The following is a 15140-nucleotide window of genomic DNA, read 5'->3' on the forward strand; positions in this document are numbered from 1 at the left end:
TCAAAAGAAGGAATTGTCAAGATTAGATTAGATTTAATTGTAATATAGTGAAGTAAATGTAGGCGTCCCGTATCAGGACGGGGTGACAGTTAAAGGGTTTTGTTTTCCTTGTTTTCAATTACCACGCCCCCTTGTTTAGTCCTTGTTTGTCCAATTGTGTTTACCTGGTACTCGTGTACTCTGCTCCCTTCATATTGTGTCCATTTCCCTCTGGTCTCTTCTGGTTCGTTTTGTGTGTGTCTTGTGTGCATTCTCCTTGCTTGTGTCTGTAGTAGTGAAATGGAGGGGTTTGCTGGTGAATTAATTTTGGGTGTGTGAATAATCGAAACAACTCGATTTATTTTCAAGCCGACTTTGAGACAATGAGCCTTTTGTTCAGCCATCCCAGAATTCAAGAACTGAATTAGCTCATCTAACAAAGGTCGATTTCTTGTCTTAGTTGTCCTTGGGCAGGGATGGAAGCTGGATGAGATGGGCCACAACTCGTGTGTAGGTCTTCCCATTGACATATACACTGGCTGTCCGGACTCAACCATGGTAATGCAATGTTTGACCGGACTCAGCTGTTAGGACTGCCTATGCATAGGGCCCGGGATCTTGTGCAGCGCCCCTGCAAGCTATATACTATAAAATACTATAGAACCACTGATCTATAATAGAGATTCATTTTATATAGATCAGTCAATAGAGCTCCGTATAATCAGTGATGCTGTCTACACTGGATGCGTCGTGGCACGGCGTAACACCACAAATCTCTGAAAGTAAACTGCTGCCACATTCTATTTATGACATGCTGACACAAATTTCAAATGATCTTCAATGGTCGCTTTGTCGCGTCCAGTGTAGACCGTCTGTAGCTGATGTGCGCTGCGCAACACGATAACTGTCACGTCTGGTGTAGACACGGTGTAAGGAGAGATGACTGAGAATGATGGCGAATGATTTGCAGATCCTCAGTACCACTGACAAACGTACCTTCTTCCCTATATTTCCACAGCAATACATTTCAATTCTTTTGACATACTTTGATCTCTATATGTTCAATTCTGTTTAATAAACGTAATCACTCCACCTCCTCTACCATGTTTCCTATCTTTTCTAATAACATTATCCTTTAATTTAAAAAATCATGTTTTGGTTGTAACCATGTTTCTTTTAGACATCTGGTTTATTAAACTTCAATTCTCGTCCATTAGCATAAATACTCCCGATGTTCCATTGTAAGATGCTTATTGGCATAATTTATCCATTCTGAGATGCTTCTTCATTTATAGACCTCTTTATGAATGCTTTCTTCTGACACATCCTTAATGTTTAAAAATTCTGCTGCTGACTCTACTATAGTCATTAATCAGTCAGATCATTTTTTTTTTTTTGTTAACAACTAGTGATAGTGATCATCTTCTCAATAAATGTCAGATTTTTTTCTTTTCCACTAACATTACCTTGTCTGACACTACACATTCATGTGAAAATTTTGTTGGTTCTTTTGATGTTTCTTTTTCTGCATATTGCTGGTTACTTTTTTCTTTATCTCTCCTTTTTTTTCACTTTCACATCATCTTGTTCATGAATTTCACAGCCGCTGTATGCTGCACTGTGGTCTCCTCTGCAGTTGCAGCATTTCCCAGTTGTTGCATTATATTGCTTATAGTCTGGCTCGTCCCCGCATTTCACACTTTGATTTCCTCTGCAGACTGCTGCTACACATCCTATCCTTTCACATTTGTAGCTTCTCAGAGGAGGTATATATTATCTTACTTGATAACTCATCATGCCCAGTACAACACGATTAGGAATTGTATCATGGAAATGTATCATTACACTAAAACTGTCCCTATTTGATATAATCTATTTGTAGGATTTCACCTTTCAAGTTTACTTTAATTTCTGCATTTGTTACTGATGTTGAAAACCACTGATTAAGTTTAGACCTTTTTTACACCGTTTACATGTGATTGCTTACACACTAAATTATTAAATAACACACAGCTAGTGAACCCTTGCACTCAAAGAGCAAAACCTCAGCCCAGATCTGCACAACTAGAAGCACATTCTCAGCCCCACACTTTTCGCAAAACACTTCACACATTGTTTTGCAAACCACTTAACACATTTCTCTACATTGGAAACCGAAACATAATGTCACTTCTTTGCCATTTCAAGACTGATTTCCAAAATACTAGACATATGAACCTATTGATCAAACACGACCATCAGGTGTGCAGACACTTAGGTGCTAACAGTTTTTTTTACACAATTTTAAAAACAAGGCTTGTACTTGGCCATAAATCAGTTCAGCAGTTACGAGTTTGAGAGTATGTGGTACAGTATTTAAAGCACAAAGAATAGTGAAAGTTCTCTCATCTGAAATACTGCTACTGTGTACTATAATTGTAATGTGTAAGTAGTGTAAAACCCTGTAGATGATCCTGCAGGCCAGCTTTCCTTATGATCATTCCATGCACAAGAACATGGTCAACTACAATACTTTATATTTCATCAGCAACAAATGACCTTTGAACTTATTCCTTTCTTTCTCATTTTCTCCTTCTATTAGTCTTTGTCTCCCACTTCCAGGATCCATTTTCCAAAACACATAATCACTTTGTGGTCCTTTTCATATCATCTTGAGATTCTGACTGGTGTGTCATCAGTTTTGCTACTGGATTTTCACAGTCACACATGGGTAAATGTGTGCTGTATGAGTTCATTTTGTGATTCTTGAGGTAGTTATATTGTGTTTGTGTTTTCTAAATGAGAACATGGTTAAACCTGTGCAAAATGATGGCACGTGTGTGCAAACAGGTGAAATGTGTAAAAAGTTTTGAGAAACGTGTCTTTGTTTCGAAAACTGTATGAATGCTTTGGAAAATTAGGCCAACTGAATCAGTTATAATGTGTTAGGAAACGAGAAAAACATCCTGAAGCAGAGAGGATAGCATTAAAATAGCATTTTCTTTTTGCAAAACATACTAGACATAATGTTTTATTTACTTTTTTTTCCATAAACATAATACATTTGAATAATATCTAAACAATCTAATCTATTAGACAGCTGGTAAAAATAGCATATCTTTCATCCCAACAGTAAATGTAGATAGCTGTGATGTTCAAATGCAAGAAATGGCAGACAGTTTGTCTAAACATAGGCTTTATGTTTTTATTTATTGCCCAACTAAAAGTAATGCCACATGTCACAATTATATACAAACTCAGACTCATGAGGATTAATCAGATTTTTGCAATGAAGTTTGCAAGGATATTAAATAAACAAACATGCAAGGGCAAGAGGATGTGTAGAACGTCCCTGTGTGTTCACCCCTGATGGGAAACACTCAAACAGAAGTCTCAGACTGAGGAATGTCATTGTTTATATGGGATAGCTTACAGACCAACAGAATGACATACGTTTCCATAATGGCTATGAAGAAGCTGCATCTGCTCAGTAGCTGATCTGGAATCTGTGGGTGACAAACACTATGGATTTCTGCATAAATATTTACTCATTTAGAACATTAACCAGACAATGGAGCTGCCAAAGCTTCTCACAGCATTACAAAGCCAGGTATGTAAAAACAATGGTTTTCTTTATATGGGTTGTGAAGTGTCATACTGATTCTGCTTTAAGATTCAGTTTGATGTGAAGTGAAAGTGAGAGCAGAAGTGTGCTGACATAGACAGTCATGATATGTGTGTATAGTCAAGCTGAATGATTTCAGTCAGACTTTAGGTCATTTCCCCTCAAGCGCATCACTTGTGAGATGATAAGCTATAAGTGACCCATCAAGTGCATCTTTAACACCCACTGCAGTTTTTGTAGAACCCCGCTGGTCAAAACAATGAAGAAGCACAAGAGTCAGATGTGTTAGACAAGTGCGTGGAAGTATGGTCATAAAAAGTTCAAACATGTAAAGATACTAGGCCACACTTAACCAATTAAATCAATTATCAGCATCTCACAGCTAACAAAATCATTTTGACGTATGATGACCATTGTAATATTTTAATATGCAAGTTTAATAAAAATATATATATATCTGGATATAGCTATGCCTTTAAAAAACCAACCAGTCTTTCTGTCTGTCTGTCTATCCCAGACAAACGTTTGGACACATCTTGTCCTTCAGTGGGTTTTCTTTATTTTTATTATTTTTTCAACACTATATGTTTATACTGAAGACATTTGAATTGGAATTATGAAGCCTAGTCAACACAACTTAAATAACACTGAAATTATTTTATATTTTTGATTCTTCAAAGTAACCACCTGTTATTTTGATGACACTCTTGGCGTTCTCTCACTCAGCCCCATGAGGTAGTCACCTGAAATGGTTTTCCAACAATCTTAAAGGAGTTCCCAGAGGTGTTGAGTAGGCTACTTGTTGGCTGCTTTTGCTTCACATGAGAACTTTTAACCACAAAAGATAGAATAAAACTTTGTACAGCAACTTATACTTAATACATGCAAACAAACGACTATAAAGTAATTATAGAAAATGTTCGCCTCTCTCTATAAAATCAACATTCACCAGTAGCATACTGTTAAATTCACCACTTAGGCCTAACTATATATGCACATCACTTAACAACTGTTAACACACAAGAAAAAAAAAATGTTCACACACATGTTCATGTGGACAAAAAAGGCATGCTTTTTTGGGAACGACAAATGTCCAGTCAAGCTCTGGCATTCAGGCTAAAATTGTACACATCTGCAGGCACATGCACACATAAATATCAAAGGGGGCTTGAGAACCTGTCCTTTTTCTTCCTCAAGAGAAAGTGCCCTTGTTTTTTTGACATATCATGAAAATCTGACTTTTCCAGGTTTTAAGTGCTATAATCAGCTCTCCGGTGCATCTACCAACCAAGGAAAAGTGAAAAAGATTAACCCAGTTTTTTTTTTTTTGGTAAGCCCTTTTCTTTAAGCATCTAAAAAAAAAAAAACATCTGATTTAGTTCCCCTGGTTAGGTTGCAAAGGGATCTCATTTTAATATTACCACCCTTTAATCTACAAGTTTCCACCCACGCCACTATCATTTTTTTCATTTCGCAAATAACAATGGTGTACCAGCTCTAATGCCATGGTTAAAGTTTGATCAAAACATGCTAACTGTTCTGTCTTTAGCTGCACAGACGAGCACAGAACAATATTTAGAGTCCCAGCCTCAGAGGAGGCGAGACAGCAGTGGATTTATTGATTTATTTACTATATATTGCTGCTGCCACACAGATCTAAAATTAACATGCAATTTATTGGCTGGCCAAATTCACCCATTGGCCTCTGACCATCATGGCCTCCTAACCATCCCCATACACTGACTGGCTTCATCACTCTGTCTCCTCTCCACCAATAATCTGGTGTGTGGTGGGCGTTCTGGTGCAATATGTCTGCCGTCGCATCATCCAGGTGGATGCGGCATACTGGTGGTGGTTGAAGAGATTACCCCCTTCTATGTAAAGCACTTTGAGTGCCCAGAAAAGCACTATACAAATGTAAGGAATTATTACATTTATGCATTTAGCAGACACTTTTATTCAAAGAAATTTACATTGCATTAAGCCTATATATATATATATATATATATATATATATATATATATATATATATATATATATATATATATATATATATATATATATATAAATATATATATATATTTTTTTTTTTTTTTTTTTGTTTTTTTTTTTTTTTTTATCAGTATGTGTGTTCCCTGAGTATTGAACCCACAACTTTTTGCGCTTCTAACAGCAATGCTAATTTTCATGTTTATTTTGTATTTTATAATTTTATCTTCCAGATTTTTTTTTCCTGCTCTTGGCAATAAATGTGATCCTGATTTTGATTCTGTGTGAACGAAAACTTTAGTTTAGTACTCAGTTTAGTACTGTGACAGCCGCTTTCTGTACGTGTGCTTTGGATGTGTGCTCTCAGAAAACTTTATATCAGTTGTCTAAACTAATATGGTTAAAAACGCATGATTTCAGCGCGATAAACATGATAATCAGAACCAAAACAGATGTTTTTCAGCAGGTACGATCTGTAATGGCGGAGAAAGGCATCTGAACTCGACACCTGCACGAGATACACTGCTTGTTGTCTCTTCGTATAACTGTATGTTAATCAGTATGTGTTGAAACGCTACAAGTGTTTAATGAGGTATTTTGTGGGGGTACAGCTGTGATTCCGGTGAGTTTATCATTATTTAATATAAAACATTACGTTGAACAGACAGTTTAGGTCTGTGGTTTGTTTCTGCAGCAGGGTGGAGTTCATCCGGCTTCTAACCACACTGTCACGAGAAGACAGTCTCGTCTCCTCAGACATTATCTCTTCTCTTAATGATTGAAAGATGTTCGTGGAGGTTGAAGAGGGAAGAAAGTCAGATACAAAGAGAACATGCGCGAGACTGCTTTGGTGTTGGTTTCCTCATGTTTTCCTTATTGTATTGCTCATTTTATACGCCGTTTTAGGCGCGATTATCTTTCAACACGTTGAGAATAAACCATTCAATGAGCCGGAGAACATCAGTGCGGTGGCGCGAAAACTGGTGGAGACGGTGCAGAACCACACAGGTCTTACCTGGAGCTTATATATAACTGAGTATAACCTGTAGGCTTTGTGTTGTTTCGCTGCGTTTAAGTTATTCTATAAGTAATGTTTATGTGATACTGTATAGTAGGCTAGCTATTTAAATAATATGTAGCCTATTTATGTATTTTTAAATAAGGTATTTGTGTTAGACGTACGTTTTAATTAACATTGTTCCCTGTTTCATTTTATTAATTAGATGCTTCAACACGGGAAGCGTTATTCAGTAAAATAGAAAATATTTTGTCCAAACTCCTTAATGAAAGGCAGTATCAGAACTGGAGCTTCTACGGTTCACTTTTCTTCTGCTGTACATTGTTCACTACTGTAGGTGAGTGGTCTTATTTTTCTGGCATTTTAAAGTTTGTTAAGATTTCTTTTATCCTGCGTTTTAACCTGAACCAAGATATTTTTAAGTCTGTCTCTAAGTGTTGTTGCATTCAGTGCATCATTGAGTGTGTTATTTGCTTGAGAAGCCTTGACCTTTGGCAGTAGTTTCCTGCAGTGCACACACACCATTGCACTGTTGCCCACAGTAACCAGCCTAACTATGATAAGACAGCATCCATCAGCATGATAAGGATTACTTTTGACTTTTTTCATCATGTGTTTCCATAGGCTATCCAATTAATATCAGTGAGTATAAACTGAATGGCCCTCCCAAGGTGTAAGACACTGAAAAGACTTTTGATTTTGTTTGTGTTGCATTATTCATACAATGGTCAAAAATTAGGTTTAAGCTGAGAGTTTCTGCTGTAAAGAAATCTGTCCCTTTTGCATTTCATATTCACCAATTTATTTATTTTTTCATAGGCCTAACCCAGAGCAGACATTTGAAAATATAATAATTTATGTAGAAAACTTCAAAAAACGAAACACGTAAAAAGTTTGTTAAAATTTGCGAGACTTATCAAAACGTATTCAGTTTGAGATGTTTAGATAGAAAAGTGTAGATTAGACGAGAAACAACAGGGAGGCTTAGGAAATACAAGGATTTAAATTCAGGTGACCTGCCCACTGCCTGACTAGGCTGTAGCTTAAATAATATTGTGACCATGGATGGAAATGACAAGTTTCAGACAAAGATAATCATGCTTTTCAAACAATTGCCAACAAGATACAGACAGTGTGCCAACACAAAGGGGCAGAGTCCAGAATTATGCACCAGCTGATTTACACACTAGCCCACACCAACAAAACGTAAACCTTTAATAGGCCTCTCTTCAGAGAGGCATTGTAATCACATTATGATTTGAATCACATGAAAGCAGCACATCTTTTGTCTGTATGCTGTGAAATAACTTTTACATTTTACATTCTTTTACAGTCATAGCTGTGGAGGATGTGGGGGAGAAATCTCTCTGCACTCTGTAAGTCGCAGCTAACCACTACGGAAGTTCTAAGCGGCCATGCTTTATAATTTTTTTCCTTTTTTGTTTTCTCGTTATAACGACTTAATTTTCTCGATATCTCGACATAACGAAAATCGTTTTCTCGTTATAACGACTTAATTTTCTCGTTATCTCGACATAACGAAAGTCGTTTTCTCGTTATAACGACTTAATTTTCTCTAATAAGTTACAAAACTGCGCCAGCAGGTGGCACTATAGACCTAAGTATAACTGATGGGGTGTTGTACACTGTCCACTTTACTATACGCGGACCTTCCTCGTGATCGCTATAATTTGTGCAGTCTTGTTCATTACTGACATTTAATTAATTCATAAATGTTAAATGCTTTAATCAACATGATTATTTTGTGTATTAAGTTCTTGCTAGATGCATGAGTTTCACCAACGCGTTCTGGGTCATAAAATAACTGCTAATCAAAACCAAGGTTGATGTCACTGTATTCTGTTTGCACCTATATCTTTATATGTGCTTCTTTTAGGCACATGATTAGGTAGTTAATAAGCGGAAATGTTCTGTGTATCTACAATAGGACAGGATTTAACGATGTAGGCTATTTGTGATGTGCTTTTTTCCTTATTATTAATCTTTATTGTTAACCATATTGATGAGAAATGTGATGTATATGTAAAATGCATAGGCTAATTTAATTCAGTTTTGTTCTATAATGTTGTAATCGTTTTTTTCTGCAAACACACAGACATACACTGCACATGAACGATCTTTTCAAACAGAAGCTTGTAACGCACATGATATCTGCCACAGCATATAATGACTAATAAAAATTACAAATTATATATAATTTTATTTCAAATAAATGGAAAATTAAAAGTGAGTTTAATCCAAGCAGCTCAAGATCTTAGAATAGTTCTGCATCTTTCTGAAGGCACTCCGTCTGTGTTCGCGGTGTTGCCATTTAAACATGTTAATTACAAAAACAAAACGTTTGGTGTACTGTCTCTGGAAAAATCAACAGTGATTGATCAGCCTTTATTAATGTACAGTATTGTAGATGTTATTACCTAGGTGAATCAAAATTTGCTGAAATATATGCTACAGTAAGAGCGCCTGCATGGTTATCCATCAGATGCCTTTCAAAGTTGAGTTCGTTACTATAGCAACAGTAAAACTGTCATGTCGTTATAACGAGAAAACAAACTTTCGTTATGTCGAGATAACAAGAAAAATAAGTCGTTATAACGAGAAAACAAACTTTCGTTATGTCGAGATAACGAGAAAAATAAGTCGTTATAACGAGAAAACGACTTTCGTTATGTCGAGATAACGAGAAAAATAAGTCGTTATAACGAGAAAACAAACTTTCGTTATGTCGAGATAACGAGAAAAATAAGTCGTTATAACGAGAAAACGACTTTCGTTATGTCGAGATAACGAGAAAACAAAAAGGAAAAAAAATTATAATGCATGGCCGCTTAGAACTTCCGTAAACCACAGCTCAGATATTAATTAAATGTAAACTTTCATCTTTCAGGACTTCTTGCAGAAAATAATTATACAAAAGTGCCAAACGCAGCAGTCTGTTGCTGTGGATGTCCATTATGTTATCTAGGAAGGGCGTATCTTTGATTATCTCAGCAGCTAACTTTAATGAGTATTGGTTTTTGAGGCAACTGAGCCTGATGAGTTCAGATGAGTTCATCTCTTACTTTCCTTCTGTAGCATATTGTTTTTTACATCAACCTCTCTGACACTTGCTCTGATTTAAAAAAAAGAAGATATTATCACCTACCCAAACAGTGGATACACTGAGACCTATTTGTCATCTGACAATTACAGATGTTAAACAACCTAATGTTTTCGAATTGCTATGAAATGTTTAAATATTTGGCTTAATGCTTTGACAAAATGGGAAAGCAAAACAGGTGAACTTTGGGTATACAGTACTTGATAAAATAAAATCTAGCAACCATATGACCATGAAAATAACCTATTAAAATCTCAAACAAATGTATGGCTTCATATTATGAGGACAGTTTCAGGCTATCGCCTTATATAAAGTAATAAATTATCATGCATTATTATTATACATTGCATTACTGGTGAACGACATCCAGCAGATGGCACTGCTGAGACCCATTGGTCTAATACAGAGATGCCCAATCCTGCTCCTGGCGACGGACTGTCCTGCAAAGTTCAGCTCCAACCCTAGTCAAACACACATAAAGCAACTAATTAAGGTCTTCAGGACCACTGGAAAATTAAAGGAAGGTGTGTTTAATTAGAGTTAAGCTTAATTTTGCAGGACAGTCGATTGCCAGGAGCAGGATTGGGCACTCCTGGCCTAATAGGTGAAGAAAAGTGGACATTCTGTAAGAAATAGAATTTCTAACTTTCAGTTCTGCTCTGTTTTTCTTGTATAACAGGTTATGGACAAATGTATCCAGTGACTTATGAAGGCAAGGTGGCTTGTATCCTGTATGCGATGGTGGGCATTCCTCTCATGCTGCTAGTCATTTCAGACGTGGGAGATATCTTAGCTGTTCTTCTTTCCAAAGCGTACACTCACCTCAGCCTGTTCTTCAGAGAACGGAAGTTACATCGCTCATGCATTCACAGGCATGAAAAGGCATCATCTAAAAAACAAGTTCAAGGTGCTGATACTGACGGCACCTATATGTTCCAGTCGTCCCTCAGATGCACATGCTTGCAGATACGTAACAACAGAGAGATCTTTGACCGCATGATTATTAAGGAGAACGTCAAGCTCAAAACTGCTCTAACAAAATCATACTCGTGCCCAGACCTTAACCATATGAGACCCACAAAATCCAGCTCCAAGTTATTCATTAGCATTGGACAGGAGTTGGAGAGCAATGAAGTCCCTCTGCTGGTCATCTTGCTGGTAGTATTTGCTTATATGATAGTCTGCAGTCAAATTCTGAGATGCTGGGAGAAGCAGATGGACTTTTTTGATGCTTTTTATTTTACCTTCATCACCTTGACCACTATTGGCTTTGGGGACATTGTGCCCGAACACCCAAAATACTTCATGGTTACCTTTTTGTTTATTATCACAGGCATGGCCATTATAAGCATGGCCTTCAAACTCGGCCAATCACAAATTTTTAGCTTTTACAGGCGTTGCATGAAGTTTGTTAGCATGGGCAAGGTGATAATAGACAAAGACCCAAAAAGTTACTGAAGGCAGAAAGAAGCAGATGGTTTTTGTGGCTTTGCTAATGGCTCATGAAATTACTACAGGAAAGCACGAGCATTCTCAGTGCAAGATGAAAGTGTGTTTTAATATTTATAGGGTATCATTGCCAGTTTGATATACAGTCGGTTGAAGGGTAATGAACCATAGTCATGCTGCAGTGAACAAGTATAGGAGAGAGAGGCTCAAAATGAAACTCACACTCCTGTTAACTATTTCAGCCAAAAGCAAGGAAATGCATGATAATGCTTGATAATGCATTAAATGCTAAGAGTGTAGTATGATTTAACTTTCTGATCAATTCATTACTTTTCTCTTAGTGACATTAATGTTATGAAAGTAAGTGTTTATGTCAAATTAAAGTGCCCCTATTTTGGATTTTTTTTTTAAATTACATTTTATGCAGTGTGTAACACAGCTTTAAGTAAATGAAAACATTAAATATGAAAGTGCACAGTATACAGTCGACTCTGAATCACTGAAACGAGTCGTTTTTTAAATTAATCCCAAGTCCTCTCATGTTGACGTCAACATTAAATATTTGCATATTGCCCGCCCACTTGTTGGTCTTTTCGTGTTGATTTGAATGTAAATGCAAATTCATCCTATGCCACTAGGTGCCGCTTTTGGAGCGGTAAAATAGCTGTTTCCCCAGTAACGGCTGTGCACAAAGCATCACAAACCTGCTTGATCAGGCTTTACAGGCATGATAAAAAAAGAAAAATGAGACCAATCACCGAAGATTAGCATCATGCAAAGGAGTGGTTTGGGGAACCGAAACGTTGAGCGATTCTTTTGGGAGTCTCTGAGCAAGTAAGGTAAAAAATAAATGCATTGCGAAAGACAATGAAAGTGTTTTTTTTTTTACCTTGCATGCATGTCAACCTGTTGTTGGGGTCTCCCAAAACCAAAATATGAACCTTTCATTACCCATAATAGGGGCACTCTAATTTATTCAGTAGCCCTAATACATAAGCTAGTATGTAAATATATGATCAAGCACCTGTAATATCTTGGCTGTGAAAATTAATTGACTGTGTAATATTATTTACTTTGAAACCAAAGTGAATAAATGGATCATTGTGTGCCATTTGATGAGTTTTTATTTTTACAGAAATATCTCTATCCACGTCTCTTCTTTTCTTTCTCAACTGGTGCTAGAAAAAGTCAAAGGTTTAATTCCCAAGGCAACGTTCTCATAATTCTGGCAGTGTTTTCTCAGTTATGAACAAACGTTTCTCCAGTAATGTTAACGGAATGTTCGCTCAAAGGTGTGCGTTAGGCTTGTTTTAATTATGTTCTCAAAACATTAGCACAAACTCACGATTTATACAATTTTCATTGAACTTTTTTTTTCTGAAATCTTTGACATTCTTTTAACATTTTAAATGCACTACTTGTTTGAAATATCATTCAAAAGCAATATTTTCATGGTTTCAAAATTATACAATGTAATTTCCCCTTAACGTTCGTATAACCATTAAAAACATGTAAAAATTCAATTCAATTCAATTCAAGTTTATTTGTATAGCGCTTTTTACAATACAAATCGTTACAAAGCAACTTTACAGAAAATTATGTTTCTACAATATTTAGTAGTAGCTAGTAGTTTGTGCACGTTTGACAGGATTTTAGAAAAAAAAAATAATAATAATAATAATACAAGACATAGTCAGCTAGACGATGAACTATCAATATTATTAATTAATAGTAATTCTATGATGCAGTCACACATGTAGCAATAATTGTTAGTTCTGTTTGTTGATTCAAGGTTAGGATCATCTGGGGTCCTCTGAGGGTCAGCATCATCTCTTCTGTGTTCTGGATCCAGACTACATCCCGTGGCAAAACATTTTTTTTTTTTTTTTTTTTTTTTTTTCCCATGGCAAAACATAGAAACAAAATAGAGACATCATTAGCATAGCTGCTGATCCAACAAAGTAAAATTAGTTTAACCCAAGCTAAAGAATAAAAATGCAGATGCAACTACACTCACAATTTAAGAGATACATTATTCGAATGCTTGGCGAAAGAGATGCGTTTTTAATCTAGATTTAAACAGAGAGAGTGTGTCTGAACCCCGAACATTATCAGGAAGGTTATTCCAGAGTTTGGGAGCCAAATGTGAAAAAGCTCTACCTCCTTTAGTGGACTTTGCTATCCTAGGAACTACCAAAAGTCCAGCGTTTTGTGACCTTAGGGTGCGTGATGGATTGTAGCGTGGTAGAAGGCTAGTTAGGTACGCAGGAGCTAACCCATTTAGGGCCTTATAGGTAAGTAATGATAATTTGTAACTGATACGGAACTTAATAGGTAGCCAGTGCAGAGACTGTAAAATTGGGGTAATATGATCATATTTTCTTGACCTGGTAAGGACTCTAGCTGCTGCATTTTGGACGACCTGTAGCTTGTTTATTGATGAAGCAGGACAACCACCTAGAAGTGCATCACAATAGTCCAGTCTAGAGGTCATAAATGCATGAACTAGCTTTTCTGCATCAGAAACAGATAACATGTTTCGTAGCTTGGCAATGTTTCTAAGATGGAAGAATGCAGTTTTTGTAACATTGGAAATATGATTTTCAAAAGACAAGTTGCTGTCTAATATAACACCCAGATTTCTGACTGTAGAGGAAGTAACAGTACATCCGTCTAGCTGCAGATTGTAATCTACAAGATTCTGTGTGGTGTTTTTTGGTCCAATAATTAATATCTCTGTCTTATCCGAATTTAATTGGAGAAAATTATTTGTCATCCAATCTTTTACATTTTTAACACACTCTGTTAGCTTAGATAATTGGGAAGTTTCATCTGGTCTCGTTGAGATATATAGCTGAGTATCATCAGCATAACAGTGGAAGCTAATTCCGTATTTTCTAATAATATTACCAAGGGGCAACATGTATATTGAAAATAGAAGGGGACCTAGGACGGATCCTTGTGGCACTCCATATTTTACTGATGATAAATGAGATGACACCCCATTTAAATAAACAAAATGGTAGCGATCGGACAGGTAGGATCTAAACCATCTTAGAGCCTGCCCTTGAATACCTGTATAGTTTTGTAATCGATCTATGAGTATGTCATGATCTATGGTGTCGAACGCTGCACTAAGATCAAGTAAGACTAGAAATGAGATGCAGCCTTGATCTGACGCAAGGAGCAGGTCATTTGTAATTTTAACAAGTGCAGTTTCTGTGCTATGGTGGGGCCTAAAACCTGACTGAAATTCTTCATACAGATCATTTTTATGCAGGAAGGTGCTCAATTGAGCAGACACAACTTTTTCTAAAATTTTAGACATAAATGGAAGATTTGAAATAGGCCTATAATTTGCCAGTACACTAGGATCTAGTTTTGGTTTCTTAATAAGAGGCTTGATAACCGCCAGCTTGAATGGTTTTGGGACGTGACCTAAAGATAACGACGAGTTAATGATATTGAGAAGCGGTTCTTCGGCTACAGGTAACAGCTCTTTTAGTAATTTAGTGGGTACAGGATCTAATAAACATGTTGTTGGTTTAGATATAGTGATAAGTTTATTTAGCTCTTCCTGTCCTATATTTGTAAAGCACTGCAGTTTATCTTTGGGTGCGATGGATGAAACTGAAGTGTTAGACGCTGTAGAATCTACATTCGCTATTGTATTTCTAATGTTATCTATTTTATCAGTGAAGAAATTTATAAAGTCATTACTATTTAACGTTGGTGGAATATTTGAATCAGGTGGCGTCTGGTAATTTGTTAATTTAGCCACTGTGCTAAATAAAAACCTTGGATTGTTTTGGTTATTTTCAATGAGTTTGTGGATATGCTCTGCCCTAGCAGTTTTTAGAGCCAGTCTATAGCTGGACATACTGTTTTTCCATGCGATTCTAAAAACTTCCAAGTTAGTTTTTCTCCATTTGCGTTCAAGACTACGAGTTACTTTCTTGAGAGAGTGAGTATTACTGTT

At 36.4% G+C, this 15140-nt stretch overlaps 2 protein-coding genes and 1 long non-coding RNA gene across 5 annotated transcripts in view; all 3 read left to right on the forward strand.

The window, feature by feature from the left end:
• LOC132112676 (peroxisomal membrane protein PEX13-like) overlaps nt 1–15140 on the forward strand; it is a 100334-nt gene that overhangs the window by 25604 nt on the left and 59590 nt on the right. The gene's annotated exons all lie outside the window — the stretch shown is intronic.
• On the forward strand, nt 6136–12370 carry LOC132112672 (potassium channel subfamily K member 18-like). Of its 2 annotated transcripts, XR_009425012.1 has the most exons (4): nt 6136–6581; nt 6797–6928; nt 10392–11261; nt 12297–12370. XR_009425012.1 is itself a non-coding variant. In XM_059520257.1 (3 exons), the coding sequence occupies exons 1-3, from the start codon at nt 6359–6361 to the stop codon at nt 11168–11170; spliced, it is 1134 nt and encodes a 377-aa protein (XP_059376240.1). In that variant the 5' UTR covers nt 6138–6358; the 3' UTR covers nt 11171–11579. The 2 variants fall into 2 exon arrangements, 1 of the variants encoding a protein (XP_059376240.1); XM_059520257.1 differs by lacking the exon at nt 12297–12370 and having other exon boundaries at nt 6138–6581; nt 10392–11579.
• Nucleotides 8914–9270, forward strand: LOC132112673 (uncharacterized). Its single transcript, XR_009425013.1, has 2 exons — nt 8914–9138; nt 9212–9270. It is a non-coding gene; the product is annotated as an uncharacterized LOC132112673 (long non-coding RNA).

This window comes from Carassius carassius, chromosome 32 (genome assembly GCF_963082965.1).
Source record: "Carassius carassius chromosome 32, fCarCar2.1, whole genome shotgun sequence".
Lineage (NCBI taxonomy): Eukaryota > Metazoa > Chordata > Actinopteri > Cypriniformes > Cyprinidae > Carassius > Carassius carassius.

Excerpts from the sequence above, each read along its gene's own strand:
- LOC132112672 (XM_059520257.1), top strand. The coding sequence starts at position 6,359 with ATGTTCGTGGAGGTTGAAGAGGGAAGAAAGTCAGATACAAAGAGAACA. Across the intron at positions 6,582-6,796 it reads GACGGTGCAGAACCACACAG|ATGCTTCAACACGGGAAGCG; the intron begins GTCTTACCTGGA and ends TTTATTAATTAG. Across the intron at positions 6,929-10,391 it reads TACATTGTTCACTACTGTAG|GTTATGGACAAATGTATCCA; the intron begins GTGAGTGGTCTT and ends CTTGTATAACAG.